This window comes from Ursus americanus, chromosome 1 (genome assembly GCF_024610735.1).
Source record: "Ursus americanus isolate L20-20 chromosome 1, mUrsAme1.1.p, whole genome shotgun sequence".
Classification (NCBI taxonomy): domain Eukaryota; kingdom Metazoa; phylum Chordata; class Mammalia; order Carnivora; family Ursidae; genus Ursus; species Ursus americanus.
In genome coordinates this window covers 98,813,889-98,839,437 of record NC_142127.1, presented here as the reverse complement: position 1 = coordinate 98,839,437, position 25,549 = coordinate 98,813,889, and the positions used below count along the sequence as shown (strand labels likewise).

General features: G+C 37.9%; 1 protein-coding gene across 10 annotated transcripts in view; it reads right to left on the bottom strand.

The window, feature by feature from the left end:
- Positions 1-25,244, bottom strand: part of SP100 (SP100 nuclear body protein) — an 89,028-nt gene extending 63,784 nt beyond the window's left edge. For 4 of the 10 annotated variants that reach the window (XR_006779006.2, XR_006779008.2, XM_087864257.1 and 1 more), the window contains exon 1: positions 24,655-25,240. Coding sequence is in view for 8 of the 10 variants with exons in the window: in XM_087864257.1 (XP_087720383.1) it covers positions 24,655-24,686 (32 nt within the window). In the remaining 2 variants the exon portion in view is untranslated. Of the gene's footprint in view, positions 1-24,654 lie in introns of all 10 variants that reach the window. The other 6 variants (XM_045794144.2, XM_045794147.2, XM_087864251.1 and 3 more) reach the window with 3 other exon arrangements.
- Positions 25,245-25,549: the final 305 nt, after the last annotated feature.

The following is a 25,549-nucleotide window of genomic DNA, read 5'->3' as shown; positions in this document are numbered from 1 at the left end:
ACCTGCTTACTCATTTTCCTGTTGATGGACATTCAGATTGATTACAGTCTGGGACTTGTATGAATAAAGCTGCTGTTTGTGTACATGTCTTTTTATGGCATGATGTTTCCATTTCTCTTGGGTAAATAATTAGGCGTGGGTCATTGCGTGAGTACGCTTAGACACTTCAGAATCTGCCAAACTGTTTTTCAAAGTTATTAGAGATAGTTTTTCTTTTCTTTTTTTTTTAAAGATTTTATTTATTTATTTGACAGAGATAGAGACAGCCAGCGAGAGAGGGAACACAAGCAGGGGAAGTGGGAAAGGAAGAAGCAGGCTCCCAGCAGAGGAGCCTGACGTGGGGCTCGATCCCAGGACTCTGGGATCACGCCCTGAGCCGAAGGCAGACTCCCAACCGCTGTGCCACCCAGGCGCTCCTAGAGATAGTTTTTCTAATTTTAAATGAGTATGATGTGGGATCTCATACAGTTTTAATTTGTATTCCTTTAATGACTAATGATATTGAGCACGTTTTCATATGCTTATTGGCAATTCATGCATCTTCTTTTGTAAAGTGTCTGTTCAAGTTTTTGATCCATTTATATTCTTGGGTTGTCTTTTACTACTTACTGAAGTGTAGCAGTTTGTTTTATATTATGGAAAGAAGTGTTTTTGTTTAATTTACGTATTACGAACATTTTTCTTCCAGTCTGTGCTTTGCTTAACCATGTGTTTTGATGAGGAGAAATTTTTAATTTTGAGGAAGCCAAATCCATCAATTCTTTTCTTCTGTGGTTAATAACTTTAATGCACTAAGAAATCTTTGCCTACCACAAATTAATGAAAATATTCAAAAAGCAATTTACAATGTAAGCATGGGTCTATTTCTGGATTTTCTAATCTGTACCACTGATCTATTTGTCTATCCTTATGCCAATAGCATATTGGCTTGCACCCTATACTTATATAAACTCTTGAAGTCAATTAGAGAAAAATAGTCTTGGCTTTTCTAGGTCTTTTGGTTTTCCATGTCTCTTAAAATCAATTTGTCAATTTCTACAAGAAAAGCCTTTTGGATTTTTACACAGTTTGCATTGAACCTTCAGAGAAATTTGGTGACAACTGATATCTTAACAATATTGAGCTCCAATCTGTTAACATTGTATAGCTCCCCATTTATTTAGTTTTCCTTAATTTTGTCTAGAAGTGTTCATAATTTCCAGTAAAGAAGTCATACACATCTGGCTGGGGAATTTAAGAAACAAAACATGAACATAGAGGAAGGGAAGGAAAAATAAAATAAGATAAAAACAGAGAGGGAGGCAAACCATAAGAGACTCTTAACTATAGGGAACAAACTAAGGGTTGCTGGAGGGGAGGTGAGTGGGGGATGGGGTAATTGGGTGATGGGCATTAAGGACGGCACTTTGACGTAATGAGCACTGGGTGTTATATGCAACTGATGAATCGCTAAATTCTACCCCTGATACTAATAACACGCTATATGTTAACTAAAGTGAATTAAAAAAAAAAAAGAAGTCACACGCATCTTTCATTAAACTTATTCCTAACTAGAAATGGAGTTGCTTTTTAAGTTGGTATTGCTTTAAATGGTATTGCTTCTTAAATTGCTTGTTATAATTGGATGGGAATAAAACCGGTTTTTGAAAATATTAACCATGTATTTATAACCCTGCTAAATTCTTGTATTCCAGTAATGTATTTGTAGATTTCTTTTGGATTTTATAGAAAATGAATAATCATGTCATCAGCAAGCAAAACTCCATTACTTTTGTTTTTCCAACAATTATTTCTTTTTATTGTACTGGTTAGGAGTTTAGACACAATATTGGAGAAAAGTAGTGAGAATGGACTTCCTTGTCTTGTTTCCAATCTTAGAAAAAAAGCACTTAGTATCACCATTAAGTATGATGTTTACTGTATACACTGTGTGTGTGTGTGTGTGTGTGTGTGTGTGTGTGTGTGTGTATTTTTAATGAGACTGAGGAAGTTACTGTCTATTCCTAGTTTGCCGAGAGTTTTCTCATGGACCAATGTTGAATATTCTCAAATGCATCTGCTGAGATTCTTCTATGGTTTTCTTCCTTTATTCTTTAATTTAGTGAATCACATCAATTGATTTCTAGAGCCTTCTCTTAAGTAGGAACAGATAACCACAGGTCAGCAGAGTTTTGAGAAAATTCTCAAATATCAGAATAACATACAATAAGAGAAAAAAAGTTATTCTAAGAGAAACAGAGATATTGTAGAAAATGAGAAACTTTCAAAACTTCTAACATTTTTAGGGAGACTTGAGAATACACACTGCACCCCAGGATACAAAAAAAGAGAAAGTGATTGTGGTCTTAGATTATTTTTAAATTGATTTTTGGAAATTTACTAAAATTTACTAAAATGGTTGCAAAAGAAAGTTGAAGAAGTTTTCCAGAAAATTTAGAGATTAAAAGGAAAAAAAGTAAATTTGAAAGAAAATATGAGTATTAAGGTAAGTTTAGGTGGTCTAATAGCCACCTAATTGGAGTCAAGAAAGCTGTGCAAGGAAATTACAGAGGAGAAACATATCAAGAGAATTACTTAAAAAAATACCCTGGAGTAGAGGGATGTGAATTTTTTTAAAGAGTATTTAGAAAAATGAATTTAAAAAGACATAAACCAAAGCACTTCATCATGACACGACAACACCTAAAAAACAAAGAGAAAAACTTAAAAGCTCCCAGTAAGAATCAAGAAACTGGTCAACTATGGAGGAATGATGGCAAGAACAACTCGAGACCGACATCTCATCAGTCACAGTGCCTGTGAAGCCAGCTCTTCAATACTCAGTGCTAATCAGGACAACTTCAGATATGGGAGGCTCAGAAATTTTACTTTACAAACATCCATCTTGAGTGTTTTTCCTGCAATTTTTTCTTATTTCCTTTATGTATATAAAAAGTTTTAAAACGAAGTCACCTAATATGGTCCTAGTTTGTTTACCTAATAAATAGATGTCTAATCCTGAGCAGCACACACCCACTCTTAAAAGCATTCAAGAGGGGGGCGCCTGGGTGGCTCAGTCAGTTAAGTGACCTACTCTTGAGTTTGCTTCAGGTCATGATCTCAAGGTCATGAGATAGAGCCCTGCTTTGCGTTCTGTTCTGGGCATGGAGTCTCCTTGAGATTCTCTTTCTCTTTCTCCCTCTGCCTCCCTCCCCCTACTCACTCTCTCTCTTTAAAATAAATAAATAAATCCTTAAAAAATGCAGTATGTTGGATTCAGAAAAACAGGCAAGGAAGATGTGAAAATTAGAAACCAGTGGATCTAATCCCAGAGACATTAAAAGGAAACCCAAGATGGCAGTCCAGCAGCAGCTCAAGGACATTGTCTGTTTGGAACGAGTGATGATTACAAGGTACAGATGAGTGCGATGAACGACAGTAGTATCATAAGGGATGGGAAGAAGGAATTGGAAATACTCTGTTACGAGGTATCTGTGCTACAGATGAAATGGTATAAAGTGTATACCGAAATCTCTAGGCAACCACTAAAAACATTTGAAAAGAAGTACAACCGATATGTTAATAGAAGAGATAAAATGGGATCATATAAAATGCTAACTTAAAACCAGACAAGGTGGAAAAGAGAAGGAAAAAAGAAACAAAGCAAATGCAAGGAATAAGGAACAATAGCAAACATGGTAGATATTAATACAGTATATAAATAATTATGTTCAGTGTGAATGGTCTAAATACTCCAGTTAAAAGCAGAGATTGTCTGTGGGGGAGCTAAGATGTAGCAGGAGGACCCTAGGCTCATCTTGTCCCTCGAACACAGCTGGGTAACTATCAGTCATTCTGAACACCCAAGAAATCAGCCTGAGGACTGACAGAACAAACTGAATGACTGAAGGGAGAGAAGAGGCCACGCTGGGGAAGGTAGGAAGTGCAGAGACATGGTTTAGGAGAGAAACAGACCATGAGTGCTGCGGAGGGGAGGGAGCCCTGGTTGCAGAGAAAGGTGAGAGAGAGAGGAGCACACAGAGATATGCACAAGGAGAACCCGTCCCCAAAGCCACGGGCTGGGAAAATGAGAGGGGCTGATTTTGTGAGTTCTTGTAACCAGCAGGGCTTGAAGACTGGAGTTTTAAAGGTTGGCGGGCACGGTGAGATAGAGCCCTGAGGGATAGCGGGCACGGTGAGATAGAGCCCTGCTCCTGGAGAGAAGGCAGGGAAATAGCCCTGGGACAGATGACGCAACCTGAGGACCACCTGGGCACGCAGGAGTGAGATTATTTGCTCTTCTTGGAGGGCATCCGTGAGAGAGAGCATTCGCAGAGCTGCCTCTCCAGGGACGAGTGTGCCCGTGAGCACCATTTCCATCCCCTGCCCTTCAGCCTAAGCACAGGGCCACCTGATTAGTGCAGCTCAGTTCCAACACTGGATGTCTAGCCTGCTTGCTCCAACTTCCATGCCCCTGCCCTCTGGCACGACTGCCCTTGTCGGTCAGATCTCCCTCAGTCCCAGCACCGTGGGACCTTCCCCCCAAGAAGACTAGCATAGGCCCCCACCACAGCACGTAAAAAACCTAACCTTAAACCTAAAGGAGCTTGAAAAAGAACAGCAAACAAAGCCTATGGCCAGCGGTAGAAGGGAAATACTAAAGATGAGAGCAGAAATAAATGACCCAGAAACTAAAAAAACAATAGAGCAGATCAATGAAACCAGGAGCTGCTTCTTTCAAAAAATCAATAAAATTGATAAACTCTTAACCAGACTTATCAAAAAGAAAAGAGAAAGGACACAAACAAAATCACAAACAAGAGAGGCAAATTAACAACCAGCACCACAGAAATGCAAACAATTGTAAGAGAATATTATGAAAAACTCTATACCAACAAGTAAGGCAATCTGGAGGAAATTGGTAAATTCCTAGAAACATAAACTACCAAAACTGAAACAGGAAGAAATAGAAAACTTGGGCAGATTGATTACCAATTAAGAAATCACATCAGTAATCAAAAAACTTCCAACAAACCAAAGTCCAGGGCCAGGTGGCTCCACAGGTGAATTCTACTAAACATTTAGAGAAGAGTTAATACCTATTCTTCTCAAACTATTCCAAAAAATAGAAGTGGAAGGAAAACTTCCAAACTCATTCTATGGGACCAGCATCACCCCGATTCCAAATTCAGACAAAGACTACATTAAAAGAGAGAACTACAGGCCAATATCTGTGATGAACACAGATGCAAAAATTCTCAACAAAATACTAGCAAATCTAATCCAACAGTACGCTAAAGAATTATTCACCACGACCAAGTATTACTGGGCTGCAAGGATGGTTCAATATTTGCACATCAGTCAATGTGACACATCACATTAATAAAAGAAAGGGTAACAACCATATGATCCTTTCAAAAGATGCAGAAAAAGCCTTTGACAAAGTACAACATCCATTAATGATAAAAACCCTCAACAAAGTACAGTTGGAGGGAACATACCTTGATATAAGAAAGGCCATATACAAAAAACCTACAGCTAATATCATCCTCCATGGGGAAAAACTGAGAGCTTTCCTTCTATAGTCAGGAACAAGACAGGGATGTCTACTCTCACCACTGTTACTTAACATAGTACTGGACGTCTCAGCCACAGCAATCAGACAACAAAAAGAAATAAAAGGCATTCAAATCAGCAAGGAAAAAGTCAAACTTTCACTATTTGCAGATGACATGATACTCTATACAGAAAACTCAAAAGACTCCGCCAAAAAATTGCTAGAACTGATACGAGTTCAGTAAAGTCGCAGGATACCAAATCAACATACAGAGATCTGTTGCATTTTTCTACACCAATAATGAAGCAGTGGAAAGAGAAATCAAGGAATCAGGCCCACTTACTATTGCACTAAAAACAATAAGATACCTACAGATAAACCTAACCAAAGAGGTAAAAGATCTGTACTCTGAAAACTATAAAACACTGATGAAAGAAATTGAAGAGGAAACAAAGAAATGGAGAAACATTCCATGCTCAGAGATTGGAAGAACAAATGTTGTTAAAATGTCTATATTACCCAAAGCAATCTACATATTTCATGCAATCCCTATCAAAATCCAAACAGAATTTTTTTACGGAGCTAGAACAACCAATCCTATTGTATGGAACCACAAAGACTCCGAATAGCCAAAGTAATGTTGAAAAAGAAAACCAAAGCTGGAGGCATCACAATTCTGGACTTTAAGTTGTACTACAAAGGTGTAGTGATCAAGACAGTGTGGTACTGACACAAAAACAGACACATAGACAATAGCACAGAATAGAGAGCCCAGAAATGGACCCACAACTATATGGTCAGTTAATCTTCGATAAGCAGAAAAGGACATCCAACGGGAGAAAGAGTCCCTTCAACAAATGGTGTTGGGAAAACTGGACAGGAACACGCAAAAGAACAAAACTGGACCACTCTCTTACACCCTACACAAAAATAAATTCAAAATGGATTAAAGACCTAAATGTGAGACAGAAAACTATTAAAATTCTGGAGGAGAACACAAGCAGTAACCTCTTTGACATCAGCTATGGCACTGTTATACTGAATCTGTCTCCTGAGGCAAGGGAAACAAAAGCAAAAATAAGCTATTGAGACGTCGTCAAAATAAATAGCTCTGCACAGTGAAGGAAACAATAAACAGAACTAAAAGGCAACCTACAGAATGGGAAAAGATGTTTGCCAGTGATGTATCTGATAAAGGTTGGTATCCAAAATCTGTAAAGAACTTTTAAAACTCAACACCCAAAAAACAGATAATCCAGTTAAAAAATGGGCAGGCGACATGAATAGATATTTTTCCAAGAAGACATCCAGATGGCCGACAGACACATGAAAAGATGCTCGACATCACTCGGCATCAGGGAAATACAAATCAAAACTACAATGAGATATCACCTGCCCCTCCCCCCAGCTCTTTCTCTCTCCCTCTCTCATAATAAATAAATAAAATCTTTGAAAAATATACAGGCTCTGGATAAATTAGCAAGAATAATTTATCATTTAATCTTGTGACCTAAAAACAAGGAACATACCATTTTTTCCCAGTTTGTGAAATGTGTATCGATATGGATCATAATCTTGGCCACAAAAGAGGTCTCAATAAATTATAAGTAGATGTTGAACAGGCTGCAGGTTAAAGAAAAGAAGAGATCCAGAGACTTTACAAAAGGAAAAGTAGTGTGTTGGATCAAAGATGATATAGACCTCGTGGTTAGAGACTATTTCAAAAATAGAGGAGGAGCAATATCCCATTGTATACAGACACCACATTCATCTTTCTCCATTCTTTCTATCAAAGGACACTTGGGCTGCTTCCATATCTTGACTATTGTAAATAATGCTGCAATAAACATAGGGGTGCATTTATCTTTTTGAATGAGTTTTGTTTGTTTGTTTGTTTTCTTTGGGTAAATACTCAGTAGTGGAATTACTGGATCATATGGTATTTCTATTTTTAATTTTTAACACAATGGGATCTTGCCATTCATGACAACATGAGTGAAACTAGAGAGTATTATGCTAAGTGAAATAAGACAGAAAAAGACGATATGATTTCATTTACATGTGGAATCTAAAAAACAAAACAAACAAAAAACCAAAAAAATCAGACTTTCAAATTCAGAGAACAAACTGATGGCTGCCAGAGGGGAGGTAGGTGATGGAATGGGTGAAATAGGTAAAGGGGATTAAGAGGTACAAACTTCCAGTTATAAAATAAATAAGTGAGAGAGGAAAAGTGCAGCAAAGGGAATACAGTTAATAATATTGTAATAACGTTTATGGTAACACATAATGACTACACTTACGGTGAGGAACACTGAGTAATGTACAGAATTGTTGCATCAATACACTGTACTCCTGAAACTAATATAACACTGGATGTGAATTACACTTCGATTAATAAAGAGATCAACAATAAAAAAATTTTAGCCTAAAAAACATGAAACCGTCATACTAAGGAAAAAAAGAGGAAGAAAAAGTTAAATAATGAAATGAGTAAACATGTTTCAACATTAGGAAATCTCTTTAGATAATTTAGTACAAAAACAATCAAAAGGAGGAAAAAAGCATATAAATATATCCCTAAATTATTTTAAAAGGGAATTGGTAAGACCTAGCAGCTATTTTTATAAAAACCATATGCAATAGATAGATGCTAATATAATATAAAGTCCCCCAAAATTATAAAAATTAAGTGAAAGATGAAGTAATTTAAATAGGAAAAAAAGACAGCATTGTCTACCATTACCATCGTTGTTTTTATTTAAATTTTTATAAGTTTTAGCTAATGAAATAGGGTAAGAAAATGAAGTCATGGTATAAATACTAAAATGACATACATTACGTGTCCTACAATTATATACATAGAAATCCTAGAGACCAAAGTAACTCCATAAGAACTAGAAAAGGAATTTACCAACATGCACGAATTTTAAAAAATAGATAAATGAAACTTAGAGATTTTGTTTAGAACAATATAAACTGAGAAGAAATAACACTTGAGAAACAATAGCAAATACAATGCATGTATATTTATAAGCATCTGAAACGTATAGACCTATATGGAGAAAACTCTAAAATCCTATTAAAGGAAATTAAACAAGATCTAAATAAACAGATATATAAGTCACCCTCAGTTAAGAAAACATAGTAATTTTAAAATGTCAATCCTTCTGAAATTACTGTGCAAGTGTGATGCACTTGCAAACTGTAATTCCATTGAAACTGGGTAAGTAGTCATATAGAAACTTATGTGATAGAATACATATTTGAGTCAAGCCAAGAAAAACATACAATGAAAGTAGGTAGAGGAAGATTTAATAGATACAAATGTAAAACCAAAGTAATACAGATATTAAAAGGCAATGTGGAAAATATTTTCAACACGTATGACATAGGGTTAATATATCTGACATACAAAGATTCCAGGCTATTAATAACATGTGACAACCCCAAAGAAAACAGACCTAAAGAGACAGCTTAGGGAAAAGGAAATGTCCAATAAATGTATGAATGCATATGAACTGAAACATCAGTGAGAGACCATCTCTTCTAGTTAGACTGGCAAACACAATTTCGTATGTGATGATACAGTGTGGGAGAAGATTTAGGAAAATATACCTTGCTGGTGTGAGCTTGAATTGCTAAAGCCTTTTCAGAAGAGATCTGACAATAATCTATAAATTTTAAGATACACTAGTGATGAACCTAGCAATCATTTTTGGAACCTATCCCGTGAAAATAAAAACAATATGCATCTTAGAGAAACTCCAGAACTTTCAGTGGCTCCCCATTTCCCCCAGAGTAAAAGCCAAGTTCTTACAGTGTTCAGCCTTTCTCTCCTCTCCCCTAGCTCATCTCTCTCTGGTCACACCCTCCTCTTCGCTGTTTCTTGACTACATCAGGCACACTCCAAGCCCAGAAACTTGGCTCTGGCTCTCTCTTTTGCGTAGCATGTTCTCCGTCCAGACATCCATGGAGTAAACTACCTCCCTCATCTCTTTAAGGTCCTTGCTCCATGCCCCCTTCTCAATGAGGCCTGCTTTGATCAACCTACTTAAAATCACAACTACAGCCCCCTACTTTACCCCCATATTCCCAGTCCCCTATTCTAGCTCTCTTTTTATACATGTCCTTATCATTCCCTAACATATTAAATTACTTACTTATTTATTTTATTTAGTGTTTACTGTCTTATTCAGTGCCTGTCTTCTCCCAAAATATATATATACCATAAGCACAAGGATTTTGTCTGTTTTGTCCCATGCTTTTTCTTGAATACTTGAGATACATAAGACATTAAAAATTGTTGGTTAAATACCCACAAGTTGATTAGATATCCACAAGTACAAAAGTTTTTATTGAAGCATTGTTTTTTTGTAGCAAAATACAACAAATGTGAAGACCCTCAAACCTGAAAACAACTTGATTGTCCATTCAGCTGAATGGTTGCTCAGATTATGGCAAATCCGTACTGTTGGAATAGTATGTAGCTATTTATTTCTAGTAATTTGGATGGAAGGGTGTAGTTTTATTGCTAAATAAAAACATCAAGTTCAGATTAATATATTATGATTCCATTTTTACACAAATTAAAGTAAAAAAAGTCTTTCATTTGTGTGTAAAGTTTGGAACAAATTTTGGGAAAGTCGTGGCGTAGGCTGTTAACACTGGCTTGGTGAAGAGAGTCAGGGCTCCACCCAGGTCCCTTCAGATCCTTCTTTACTCTTTTTTATTAACACCAGAGGAAATATGAATAATACAGCCAACAAAGCAAGACTTTAGAGGAAGTATATTTCACACTCTCACAGCTTACGAGATAATATTGTGTCTATAAAACAATTAACCAGGAAATTTAGAAATTTAGAAATTGAGTTTCCAAATTAAAAAATAAAGGTAGGCAAAAGAATTAAATATCTAGGAATAACTTTAACAAAAAGCAAGTCTTACATGCTGAAAACTACAAAATATCGCTAAGAAAAATTAAAGATCAGGGGCTCCTGGGTGGCTCAGTCAGTTAAGTGTCTGTCTTCAACTCAGGTCATGATTCAGGGTCCTGGGTTTGAACCCTGTGTCAGGCTCCCTGCTCAGCAGAGGGTCTGCTTCTCCCTCTCCTTCTGCCCCTCCCCCCATTGTGTGCTCTCTCTCAAATAAATAAAACATTTTAAGAAATTAAAGATTAAAATAAATAGAAACATTCCATGTTCATGGATTAGAAAACTCAGTATTTTTAAGATAGCAATTCTCCCCTAATTGATCTATAGATTAAGTGAAATTTCTTTTTTCTTTTTTTATAATAATTTTTTATTATATTTATGTTAGTCACCATACAGTCCATCTTTAGTTTTTGATGTATTGTTCCATGATTCATTATTTGCATATAACACCCAGTGCTCCATGCAATACATGCCCTCCTTACTACCCATCACCAGCCTATCCCAATCCCCCACCCCCCTCCCCTCTGAAGCCCTCAGTTTGTTTCCCAGAGTCCATAGTCTCTCGTGGTTCATTCCCCCTTCTGTGAATTTCTATCAAAATCCCAGTAAGATTTTTTTCCAGAAACTGAGAAGTTAATCCAAAAATTTCTATGGAAATACAAAAACACAAAATAGCCAAAATAGTCTTGAGGAACAGAGTTGAAGGCTTTATACTTCCTGAATTCAAGACTTACTGTAAAGCTACGCTCACGCAGAGAGTTAGAGCACTAGCATAAAAATAGATACATAGGTCAACGGACTAGAATTGAGAGGGAAAAATAAATCCTTATAATTGATTTTCAAAGTACCAAGGCAATTCAATGAAGAGTCTTTTTTAACAAATGGTACTAGGACATTTAAATATCCACATACAGAAAGATTATTTTATAACCTCACCTCACACCTAGACAAAAATCAACTCAAAATAAGTCAAGCAGAGAAAGACAATTATCATATGGTTTCACTCATTTATGGAACATAAGAAATAGCAGGGAGATCAGTAGGAGAAGGAAGGGAAGAATGAAGGAGGGGGTAAACAGAAGGGGGAATGAACCACGAGAGACTATGGACTCTGGGAAACAAACTGAGGGCTTCAGAGGGGAGGGGGGGTAGAGGATTGGGATAGCCCAGTGATGGGTAGTAAGGAGGGCACATATTGCATGGAGCACTGGGTGTTATACGCAAACAATGAATCATGGAACATTACATCAAAAACTAATGATGTACTGTATGGTGACTAACATAACATAATAAAAAATTATTATTAAAAAAAACTAATGATGAACTGTATGGTGACTAACATAACATAATAAAAAATGTAAAAAAAAATTAAAAAAAATTAAAATGGAACCTCAAGAGAAACTTAATGAAAGTATCAGCTGTGTACAAAACTTAAAAAAAAAAATCAACTCAGAAGGGATCATAGATCTAAATGTAAGAGCAGGGCCAAATTCAGGGGCATGCATCTTTCGCAGTCACACAAGGCCCCGTACTTGGTTTAATGCCCAGCTCTCACTGTTAGGAAATTCATAATGATTTTTGAACAAGGGTCCCCCCACTTTCATTTTTCACTGGGTCCCACAGATTATGTAGTATCCTGTGTACAAGAGAAAATGATAAAGCTTTTCAAAGAAGAGATAGAAAATATTTGTGATTTTGGGTTAGACTAAATGGTAGCTACAACATCAAAAAGCATGAGTCGGGGCGCCTGGGTGTCTCAGTTAGATAAGCGTCTGCCTTCAGCTCAGGTCGTGATCCCATGGTCCTGGGATTGAGCCCCTGGACAGGCCCCTGCTCAGTGGGGAGTCTGCTTCTCCCTCTCCCTCTGTGATCTCTCTCACTCTTGCTCTCTCTCAAATAAATAAATAAATAAATAAATAAATAAATAAATAAATAAAATCTTTAAAAAAAAAACAAAGGCATGATCCATAAAAGAATAAATTGATAAACTGGAATTCAAAAAAATTTAAGTCCTTTGTGCTTCAAAAGAAATAAAAGACTAGTTCCAGAGCGGGGAAAAATACTAGCCAATCGTATTTCTAATGAATGACTCGTACACAGATATATAAAGAATTCCTACAACTCAATAGACAACCCAATTAAATGATTGGCTAATGATTTGAATAGCTATTTCTTCAAAAAGATATATGGAAGGTAAGAAACACATGACAAGATGTCCAACATCATTAGTCACTAGGGAAAAAGCAAATTAAAACCAAAATGAGATACCAATGTGTACTTACTGGATTGACTATAATCAAAGACATAGTTAGCAAGACTGTGGAAAAACTGGAACCCTTATGCAACGCTTGTGGGAATCTTCGAAAACACTGTAAGATGGTTTTTTAAAAAGTTAAGCATAATGTTACCATATGACCCCATAATTCCACTCCTAGGTACAAACCTAGAAATGAAAACCTGTCCACAGAAATATGCAAATATTCATGGCAGCATATACCATAACAGCCAAAAAGTGGAAAAATCCAAACGTCCATGAGCAGGTAAATGGATAAATAAAACATTGTAGATCCATCCAATGGAGTGTTACTCAGCGATAACAAGGAAGAAAATATGAACACGTGCCACAACATGAATGAACCTCAAGAATATTGCACTCAGTGAAAGAAGTCAGATGTGCAAGACCACATATGATATGATTCCGTCTATATGAAATGTCCAGAAAAAGGGAATCTACAGAGACAGAAAGTAGATTAGTAGTGACCTGGGGCTGAGGGATAGGAATAGGGACTGACTACGAACCATCGTGAGCAAACTCTGTGAGGTAATGAAACGTTCTAAACTTGGACTGTAGTGATAGTTGCAGAACTCTAGAACTTTGCTAAAAATCATTGAATTGTCCACGTAAAAGAGGTGAATTTTATAATATGTAAATTATATAAATATATTACACCTTCTTTATCCATTCATCAGAAGATGGACATTTGAGCTCTTTCCGTAATTTGGCTGTTGTTGATAACGTACAGAGAAAGACAAATATCATATGATTTCACTCATATGTGGAATTTAAGAAACAAAACAAAGGAGTGTAGGGGGGATAAAAGGAGAGAAAACCAAGAAACAGACTCTTAACTGTAAAGAACAGACTGGTGGTTAAGGGGGGAGTGGATTAACTAGGTGAAGGGAATTACGGAAGGCATTTGTTGTGATGAGCACTGGCTGTTGTGTGAAAGTGCTGAGTCACCAAATTCTACACCTGAAACTAATGTATGTTAACTAACTGGAATTTAAACAAAAACTTTTTAAAAAAGTTCTAGCTTTCATTCTGAAAACTGTTTTTCCTCTTTTTATTCTTTTGCTCTCATTCTTTCTCCTCTCCTTCTAAAATTCCCATTGACAGAATGTCAAAACATCAGATTACGCAATATATCTTATTTTTTTCATAGTTTCCGCAACTTTTTTCTTACATTCCAGAAAAAAAATGTAACCAATTAACTTTTGACTGAGTCTATTCAACGGTTAACATGCCTACTTTTATTTTTAAAGACAGTTTTAATGAGGTATAATTTACATATTATAAAATTCACCTCTTTTACGTGGACAATTCAATGATTTTTAGCAAAGTTCTAGAGTTCTGCAACTATCACTACAGTCCAAGTTTAGAACGTTTCATTACCTCACAGAGTTTGCTCACGATGGTTCATAGTCAGTCCCTATTCCTATCCCTCAGCCCCAGGTCACTACTAATCTACTTTCTGTCTCTGTAGATTCACTTTTCTTTTTTCTCTCTTTTTTTTTAAAGATTTTATTTATTTATTTGACAGAGAGAGAGAGCGTGCAAGCAGAGGGAGTGGCAGGCAGAGGGAGGGGGAGAAGCAGGCTCCCCATTGAGTAGAGAGCCCGACGTGGAGCTTGATCCCAGGACCCTGGGATCATGACCTGAGCTGAAAGCAGACGCTTAACTGACTGAGCCACCCAGGCGCCCCAATATATCTTTTCAAATTCACATTTTTGTTTTCTTCAGACAAATATCCAGAAGTAGAATTGCTGGATCATATATATAGTAGCTCTATTTTTAATTTTTTGAGGAACCTCCATACTGTTTTAAATAGTGGCTGCACCAATTTACATTCCCATTAATAGTGCACAAGTGTTCCCTTTTCTCCACATCTTCACCAACACTTGCTATTCCTTGTCTTTTTGGTATTAGCCGTTCTGACAGGTGTGAGGGGATATCTCATTAAGGTTTGGATTTGCATCTCCCTGATAATTAGTGATGTTGAGCATCTTTTCATGAGTTCGTTGGCCATCTGTATGTCATTTTTGGAAAAATGTCTATTTAGAGCCTCTGTCAATTTTTAAATCATATTGGTTTTTTGCTATTGAGTTATTTGAGTTCTTTATGTGTTCTAGATATTAACCCCTTATCAAATATATGATTTGTAAAAATTTTCTCCCATTCAGTAAGCTGCCTTCTCAATTTGTTGATTGATGGTCTCCTTCGCTGTGCAGAAGCTTTTTAATTTGATGTATCCCACTTGTTTATTTTTGCTTTTGTTGCTTGTGCTTTTGGATCAAATACAAAAATTCAACACCAAGGCCAGTATCAAGAGGTTTATCACTATGTCTTCTTCTAGGAATTTTATGTTTTTTCAGGTCTTACATTCACGTCTTTAATCCACTTGGGTTAATTTTTGTATACATTATATTCTATTTATAAGGGCGTATAAACAATAAAACAGCTCAAGAAGATTGAAAATAAAGGGACTGGAAAAGACACACTAAACAAATGCAAAGAAAGCTTTGCAGCAAACCTAAAATCGGAAGCAAATAGAAGTTATGTTGAAAAGCATCACAAGGAATGTAGGTTATTTCATACTGATAAAATATAAACTTCACCAGACCATATGGTAGAAGTCATGATCCGTAAGAAAATATCTTTAAAATACTGAGGAGACATATTTTACATCTATGTAGTGGCAGAGCTAGGGTTCAGAACACCCCTCCCCAAACTTCCTACCTATCCCCTGAGCTCCTACCCTCCCTCCTGACCAGCATTAAATAGCACACTATTTTTTTAATAAAGATTTTATTTATTTATTTATTTGACAGAGATAGAGACAACCAGTGAGAGAGGGAACACAAGCAGGGGAGTGGGAGAGGAAGAAGCAGGCTTCCAACGGAGGAGCCTGATGTGGGGCTCGATCCCGGAACGCCGGGATCACGCCCTGAGCCAAAGGCAGACGCTTAACGACTGAACCACCCAGGCGCCCCTAAATAGCACACTATTAATCACTACATTATATTACTCTTTAAACATGGAGAAGCTGCAAAATCACATACATTAGGCCACAAGAAAAATAACAATTGACTATGAAATGAAAAAAAAAATCTTAAGGAATACATTTTCTAACCACATTTGATAAGACCAGAACAAACAACCAGGACAAAGAACGACCTCCTTCTATCTTATTCACTGAGAAATTTTCAGAACTCCTTCCAAACAGTGCTTAGTTTAAAAAGTAAATCAAATAGAAATTACAGATAAGTAAGAAACAAACTCTAATGAAAACATATAAAACCACAGACATATAAAAACCACAGATATACCCAAGTGGCACAGAGATAATCATTCATGGCTTAAAATGCATGTATTAGAAAACAAGAAACATTGAAAAAGAAATTAAGTTTTTAAATCTAAGTATTAAGAAAAGATGTCAAGGTAACCCCCAAGGAAACTGAAGACAAAAATGGGGAAAGAAAAAAAAAATACAAAAATATAATAAAGAAAAGTAGGAATTAATTAAAACTCAAACAAAAAATAAAAAGAATGGATCGATAAATCAATAGGTGATTCTTTGAAGAGAACAACAAAATGCAAAGTTTGACCAGGAGAACAAAAGAAATAAATGAACAATACTGGGAATAAGGAAAAGGATATGTCTGCAGTTAAGAACAGATTAAGCTCTACAAAAGAAATCCTTGTATAATTTTCTACCAATAAATATGACAATCTAGGAAAAATGGTTACTTTTCAGGAAAATATAAATCATCAAAACTGAGAGTCAACATGAGGACTAAATAGAACTAGAAGTAATAGAAATGTATAAGGCACTTTGAGAACCACCCTAACCCTGCCCTCTCCCCCCACTCCAGTATCAGTTTCAAATAGTTTTATAGACAATTTTCCGAAATCCTTCAAAGAACAAAAAATATCTATATTAAATAAACCATTCCAAAACAATTGTTAAATTTTCACATCACCCCAAATCATTTTAAGACTACTATATTTCTGCTATAAATACCAGATAAATGAAAGTCCTCAGTAATTAGCAAACCTAATTCAACATACATTAAGAGGATCATACGCCATGATCAAGTGGGATTCATTACAAGGATACAAAGGTGGTTCAATATCAGCAAATCAATCAACATGAAACACACATTAATAAAATGAAGGACACAAGTCTTTTTTTTTTTTTTTAAAGATTTTATTTATTTATTCGACAGAGATAGAGACAGCCAGCGAGAGAGGGAACACAAGCAGGGGGAGTGGGAGAGGAAGAAGCAGGCTCATAGCGGAGGAGCCTGATGTGGGGCTCGATCCCAGAACGCCGGGATCACGCCCTGAGCCAAAGGCAGACGCTTAACCACTGTGCCACCCAGGCGCCCTGAAGGATACAAGTCTTATGATCATCTCAACAGATGCATAAAAAGTATTAGACAAAACTCAATATCATTCATGATGAAAACTCTCAACAAAGTGGGGTTAGAGGGAGCATACCTGAACATAATAAAGGGTATAAATGACATACCCACAGATAACATCATGCTCAATAGTGAAAAGAAGCTTTCCCCTAAGATCATGAACAAGGTAAGGATGTCCCCTATCTTGCCACTTATGTTCAACATAGTACAGAAATCCTAACTACAGCAGTTAGGATATAGCATCTGAATTGGTAAAGAAGTAAAACTGTCACTGTTTGCAGATGACATCACTCTATATATAGAAAACCCTAAAGACTCCACAAAAAAACTATTAGATCTAATAAACAAATTTGATAAAGTAGCAGGATACAAAGTTTATATACAGAAATCTGTTGCATTTTCTTACACTGACAACAAACTAACAGAGAAATTAAGCAAACAATCCCATTTACGATTGCACCAAAAATAATGAAATACCTAGGAATACGTTTAACCAAGGAGGTAAAAGACTTGTACTCTGAAAACTATAAGACACTGATGCAAGAAATTAAAGATGACACAAATAAATGGACAGATATACTATGGTCATGGATCAAAAAAATTAATGTTAAAATTTCCATACTACCCAAAGCAATATACAGATTCAATATAATTCCTATCAAAATACCAACAATATTCTTCACAGAACTAGAACAAAAAATCCGAAAATGTATATGGAACCACAAAATATCCCAAGTAGCCAGAGCAATCTTGAGAAAGAATAACAAAGCTAGAGGTATCACTATCCCAGATTTCATGATATACTACAAAGCTATGATAATCAATACAGTATGGTACTGGCACAAAAATAGAAAGATCAATGGGACAGAGTAGAGAGCCCAAAAATAAACCCACACTTATACAGCCAAGTAATCTATGACAAAGGAGGCAAGAATATACAATGGGGAAAAGACAGTATCTTCAATAAATGGTGCTCGGAAAACTGGACAGCTACGTGCAAAAGAATGAAACCGGGCACTGTCTTACACAATACACAAAAACAAACTCAAAATGGATTAAAGTCCTAAATGCAAGACCTAAAAAATGAGTCCTAAAAAAAAAAAGTACTTAGTAAACTCTGGGACGTTGGTCTTAACAATATTTTTTTAAGGAGGCTCCATGACCAACATGGGGCTTGAACTCATGACCCTGAGATCAAGAATCACATAATCTACCAACTGAGCCAGCCAGGTGCCCCAAATGGTCTTCATGATATTTTTTTGGATTTGTCTCTTTAGGCAAGGGCAGCAAAAGCAAAACTAAACAATTGGGAACTACCTCAAACTAAAAAGCTTTTGTACAGTGAAAGAAACCATCTACAAAAGGCAACCTAGTGAAGGGGAGAAGATATTTGCAAATGATATATTCCATAAGGGGTTAGTATCTAAAACATAAGGAACGCCTACAACTCAACACCAAAAAAACAAGCAATCACATTAAAAAATGGACAGAGGACTTGAATAGACATTTTCCCAAAGAAGACAGATGGCCAACAGACATAAGAGAAGATGCTCAACATCACTAATCCCCAGGTAAGTGCAAATCCAAACCAAGAAATGTCACCTCACATGTCAGAATGGCTAGAATAAAAGAGACAAGAAATAACAGGTGTTGGTGAGGATGTGGAGAAAAAACACTTATGCACTGTTGGTGGGAATATAAATTAGTACAGCCACCATGAGAAACAGTATGGAGGTTCCTCAAAAGATTAAAAATAGAGATATCATACGATCCAGCAGTTCTACTTCTGGATATTTATTTGAAGAAAATGAAAACACTAATTCAAAAAGATATGTGCCCCCTATGTTCATTGCAGCACTGTTTGCAATAGCCAACATATGAAAACAAGGTAAGTTTCCATCAACAGAGGAATGGATAGGGGAGATTTGGTATATATATTATATAATGGAATATTACTCAGCCATAAAAAGAAGGAAATCTTATCATTTTCAATGACGTGGATGGACCTAGAGGGTATTAATGTTAAGTAAAATAAGTCAGAGAAAGACAAATACCATATGATTTCACTTACATGTGGAATCTAAAAAATAAACAAATGAATAAAACACAACAAAAACACAACAGAAACAGACTCATAAATACAGGGAACAAACTGATGATTGCCCAAGAGGAGGTAGGTGGGGGGATGGGTAAAAGGGTGAAGGGGATTAAGAGGTACAAAATTACAGTTATAAAACAAATAAGTCAAGGGGTTATAAAGTACAGCACAGAGAATATAGTCAATAATATTGTAGTAATTTTGCATGGTGACAGATGGTAACTAAACTTGCTGTGGTGATTGCTTCATAATGTATATACATGTGAAATCACTATGTTGCACACCTGAAACTCATATAATATTATATGCCAACTATACTTCAATTAAAACAAAAACCAAAAACCAGAACCCAATAAACAAACAAACAAACAAAAAACAAAACAGAAGACATCAACTTGCAAATTCAAGAAAGTCTGGAAACCCCAAAAGGATAAACACCCAAAAAAGAATTCCAAAAATTTTAAGAAACAAATAAATCTAGGCTTACTACAATACAAAAGCTAAGAGAAAAATCTTAAAAACATTCAGAGAAGGGGCGCCTGGGTGGCTCAGTCGTTAAGCGTCTGCCTTCAGCCCAGGGCCTGATCCCAGGGTCCCAGGATGGAGCCCCACATCAGGCTCCCTGTTCCGCTGGGAGCCTGCTTCTTCCTCTCCCACTCCCCCTGCTTGTGTTCCCTCTCTCGCTGGCTGTCAATCTCTCTCTCAAATAAATAAATAAATAAAATCTTAAAAAAATATATTCAGAGAAAAAAATTCATGAACCACAACCAAACCTCAAGCAATAAACTTTGATCAACTCGTCAATCCAGGACTGTAAGTTCTTGGTGTGGTGGGGCAGGATTCAAAAACGTCACTCTCCCCCAACTCCCACAAGCAATACAGTTTTCTGTTGGAAAAACTGTAAAAGTTGAAAAAAGCATTTAAAGATGTTACTGAAGAGACGAAACTATGATAAGGCATTACCAGGCAAAAGTAAAGTGAAAGGAGAAACCAGGGAGGCAAGCAAGCACAGAGCCACTTTAACTTGAGGCATTTGCTGATCCTAGGGGATCAGAACCTCGCGTTGGACAACTTTAAGGGGTGAGGGGGACAGAAATGAAGTCTGGAGTCCACACGAGGGGGAGGGTCTAGCGAGAGTCCCAGCCACCACCACCACATCTTCCCAGTGAGAATAGAGTGGAGGGGGCAGCTCTGGCCTGGAATGATCTGGCTTCCCCCAGGTGCTTTCAGACCCTGACCTGTGTTAAAGAGTTCCCGGAGGCACCTGGATGTGGCAAACTGAAACTTTTTCCAAAGTTGTACCTTCATTGCAGTCCTCAATTTTACCTAAAAATAATTTCCCCAATACAATGTTAGTACACAAAGATACCAAGCAAAATAATCTTTGTGAACAGAAGAAAATGTTTCCCTTTTCTTTGTGAACAGAAGAAAATGTTTCCCTTTTCTTTGTGGAAAGGGAAAAAATGGTAACTCTATAGTGGAAGAGCCTGGCAAACACCACCTGCATTAAATGATCAAGGTCAACTTCCCTGGTGATAAGGGCTATCCCCCAATATGATGTGATGAGGATGGCACTTCACCTCCCTGGTACGCTCTCACAAACCCAAAAGCCCATACCATCCAGATGAACTCAAATTAAAAAGCAGTCTACAAAGTGCCTGACCAATACTCTTCAAACTGTCAAGGTCATGAAAGACAAGGAGAGATGGAGAAACTGTCACATGCCAGAAGTGAATAGGTGACAGGATGCCTAGATGCAATGTGGAATCCTGGACTGGATCGTGGAACAGTGTATTAATGTGTATTAATGGAAAATGTGTATTAATGGAAAAGCTGATGAAACAGAAAAAAAGTCCACGGTTTAATTCACAGATGTTACCAATATTGATTTTTCAGTCTTGAAAAATGAACCACAGTCATGTAAGAGGGATAACGTCACAGGAAATGGATCTGGATGTGCGGACCATGGAAGCTTCTATATTGTCTTTGCAACTTCTCTGTAAATATAAAATTATTCCAAAATTAAAAGTTTGTTTAAAAAAATGTGAGTGAGAACCAGCGGAAACAAAAGAAAATAGGGCCACAGACACCTCCCATGTTGAAAGTATCAGATGCCAATATAGAACTTCTTTAATCTGTTAAGTCTTTCATAAAGTCTTTTTATAAAAGAAATCTACAACAAACATCATCCATAATTGTGCAGTGATAAAAACTTCCCCTTTGGGATCAGGATCAAGACAGAATCATTACTATCAGTACTTGTGTTCACCACATACAAAGTACCTAGCCCATGCAGTAAGGCAAGAAAAAGGAATAATAAGTAGAAGGATTAGATCAGAAGAAACAAAACTATCATTGTGTATCCATGTAAATCCACATATATATATATATATCTTCATAGAAGTCTGTAGAATTCAAGGTTTCGGCAAAATTTCCATTTATTTTTTATCTTAGTAACGAGCAGCTAGAAAATCGATTTTAAATTATGTAGATTTGATAACATAAAGATATCAAGTATATACGAATAAATCTAGCAGAAGTGTAAGACCTCTAGGGAGAGAAATATAAATTTTATTAGAATATTTTTTAGTTAATAATATACCATAGTAATGAGACAGAAGACATAAGGTTATAAAGATATCAATTCTCTTCAAATTGATCTGTAGATTCAATGCAATCCTAAACAAATTCCCGGCAAGATGTTGACAAGTCAATTTGGAGATGCAAAGGGCCAAGCTACTTTGGGAGGAGAGAGGAAAGATTTCTTCAACAGATATGAGAAGTTCATCTGAAGCCGAGGTCACTGTGACAGCGTGGTGCGTGGGGCACAAGGAGAGGCTCGCACAACCAATGGCGGAGGAGAGAGCGCAAGAAACAGGTCCTGCATACAGGACCACTGGGTTAGCGCAGGTCAGGGGGGGAAAGGATGGTTTGACTAATTAAAGTTTTCTCAGGAAAAATGGATAAGAATAAAACTAGAGCCCTCAAACTGTAGATCAGATGGGAAGCAATTCAGTCTCCGATAAGACTGGACATTTGGGGGAAAGAAAATATCCACCCAGAGTAAGCCTGTGTAAAGTGGAGTTTGGGGGTCAATCACGAGTGAAAGGGGATGTAGAACCACCGTGGGCACATGAAAAAGCCAGTAGCGTGGCACAGAAACCAAACTGCAGACAGAATCAACCTGGAAGAATAATCCAGAGGACGCAGAAAACATCCCCAAAGCACTTAAAATCACACAAAAGCCTCAATAAATATAGGCAATAAATTCAGGCAAGAGTCTGAAGACTCTTTTTTAAAAAAAAAAAAAAGAAAAGAAAAAAGTGGTTTACATTAGAGCCTGCAGAGTTGTAGAAACAAATTAAGATCCCTTATTCTCCCCAAAATAAACACAATCAACTTTAAGCACACACACACACACACACACACACAGAAATAACAAGAAATGCAAAAATTACAAAACATTAAATAATTGTCATGGAACAAAAGTTTGAGACAACCATTCTGAGCAGAAAGTTAAAAAGCAAAAGAGATGAATATTCACGGGGCAGATAAAAGCTGTGAAGGCTAACATTGCTTCAAAGGAAGCATAACGTTGCCCCACAATTGAAAAAGAAAACATTTTTTGAGATGTAAGAGAAGGAACTTGGCCTTCCGCGAAGGTAGACTTGAATCTGCCATCTTAAGAGCTCAAGAGCTGTGGCTGAACACCGTGCATGGAATTCATCAGTGACTCTTCTGCTAGCATTAATCATTAATAACAACAGATGGTGCATCTAGCTTATAAAATCAATACTATAAGTCTGTCAGTTTTAAGCTTTAATAAGCTCAAGTCACCATAAACAAAGTTCAAAGACAAGGAGAGTATATTTACAATTTTCAGAACCTTTAGCAAATTTTCCTTTCTCATTAAAGGAACGACAATCTTACCAACTGAGTAACGCTGGCAATAAATAAAGCAGCAATTTACGGAAGAGGCAAATGGCCAATAAACACTGTCCAACCTCCCATGGAATCGGGAAAACGCACCTTAAAACGAGATGCAACTCTTTATCCGTCACCTTTGCAAAGTTCGGGTGTGAGGAGACGGTTTATCTCGTTTGATATTGTTAAGAGAACATACTTAGAGGGACAATCTGGCAGGATATATACACAGGAAGATATCAGTAACCCTTGCCTCCACAATTCCACTTTTTTGGTTGTTGACACAAGACAAATACTTGTAAATGCGCAAAAATATAAGGAAATAGATGATTCTTATCCTAGCTTGTTGTAAATCGAACAACCGGATATGACCTGAATGTCCATCCATGGGGGCTGAGGGGGTGATTTAAAAATTATGGTATATTGATTCTATGGGATAGCATGTAGCTCTTAAAAAGAATGGCGTAGCTCTTTATGAAGGGGATCTCTAGGATTTTCACTATTAAAAGAAGAGAAAAGGAAAAGTGCAAAACAGCATATGTAATATAATCCCATTTACTAAAAAAACAAGACACGAAGTGCATATTTAGGTAAAGAAGCCATACACAGAAACGCATAGAAAAAGATCTGAAAGGCTGTGCCACAGCACTTAGTAGGACCGCACTGGAAGCTGCAGTGCGGTGGGCGGTAAACAGGGCTCTTTCCCTTGCCATACTTTCATTTTGTTTAAAATTTTATGAACAAGAATTATCATGTATTTCTTTTGTACGACATAACAAACTGATTAAAATATTAAGTAATACTATTTCTGACCCATTACTAAAGAAAAAGATAGGATTTCTGCCCTTCCTCCTCCCTAGCCCCCCCTTTTTTTTGGTCGCAGACATAACCCACTCCAGAACAGAAAATCACAGTAAAGATAAAACGCCTGAAGCCTGCACTTCTCTTTGGTGGTCTGGAGACTTTCTCTTCCTTTCACTTCCTTTGGTCAAGATGACGAGGAAGAACCCGGACCCCCAGTCACAAAGATGCAAGGCCCGAGCTGATGGAGGCCTGTTCACAGGACAGGTGTGCGACCACAGCACCCAGTGTTTGAGCCTAAGTCAGGGGTTGACCCTGAATTGTGTATTTTCTCAATGACCTTCTTTGCAATGATTCGCGAAGGGAGAGGAGGCCTGAGGGAGAGGAGAAGGTTCAGAGGTCACGAGGAGACAGCAAATCCCTATGCCAACCTCCTGAAGGACCTGGCCTTCAGACAGGCCCCCAGCCGAGCGGGGTTGCAAAACAGGAAGGGCATGTGCGTGGAGGCAAGCTCATGACCTCTCCCGGCCCTTTAGTATCGGGCCAGCCGGCACTCTTGCAAACCGGGTCGAAAGTAGAGATTCATTTAGTGTCTCAACTTCACAGTTGCTCGGAAGGCAGAGAGAGAGGTGCGAGGGAAGGAGATCAGGACTGACCTGGTGCTGAGGTCTCTGCGTCCGTCGTCCATCGTCGCACTCCGGGCCCTCCTGCGCCCCGCCTGGGCCTCCGGGGTCGCCTCCGAACCCTCTGTTGGGGTGGCCTGGTTCAGGGCAGCTGCCGAGCCCGGAGCAGGAAGTTTGTGATAGGCCTCACACACAGACAGCTCCGCCCAGACGGGGAAAAGAGAAGTGAAAGTATCTCTGAGTTGCCGGGCGGTGTTTCCCTCCTGCAGCTCACCAGGGTTCTCAGGCCCCAAGACGTGTTACCAGCAGGAGTGGAGGCCGAGGAGGGACAATCAGGGCCCCAGAGGACCAGGGCCAGGCCCCGGGGTGCGCCTGTGGGCGCATAGACACAGAAACATCTATGGGTCCTCAAGTGCTTCCTGCCCTGCTGTCTATGAGGGTTTCCGAGTGTAATGGGGTGGGCAGGGGGGACCTCCGCGTTTGCCCCTTCCCCTGGCCGACATGGCTGTGGGGAGAAAGAGAGAAAGACAGAAACTTCACATCTTCTCCCTTCCTGTGGGAGAGCCTGCACCCAGCAAGGTCCCCGCTTGGGAACACGGGGCTGGAGAGAGCCCAAGGGCTGAGTGTCATAAACCAGGGAAAGGTGCTCCTGTTACTGGAAATCCCCTAGAGGCGAGAGAGAAATCCGCAAGGCCACAGCCAAGGCGGTGACGTCGGTTACATCTGGGGCGGGTTTAAGGGGCACTTCCCAACTGCAGCCCTGAGACACCCGAAAAGCAGTCACTGGAATGCCGAGCAGCATAGACTTGCCTTGGATGGGGGAGGGTGACCCCCCCGCCTTGGAGTCCTGTCTGTCCACAGTTTTCTCCTTCGCATCTGAGTCATCATTCCGCAAAGCTCGAAAAGTGACCCAGAAGACTTCAAAGCA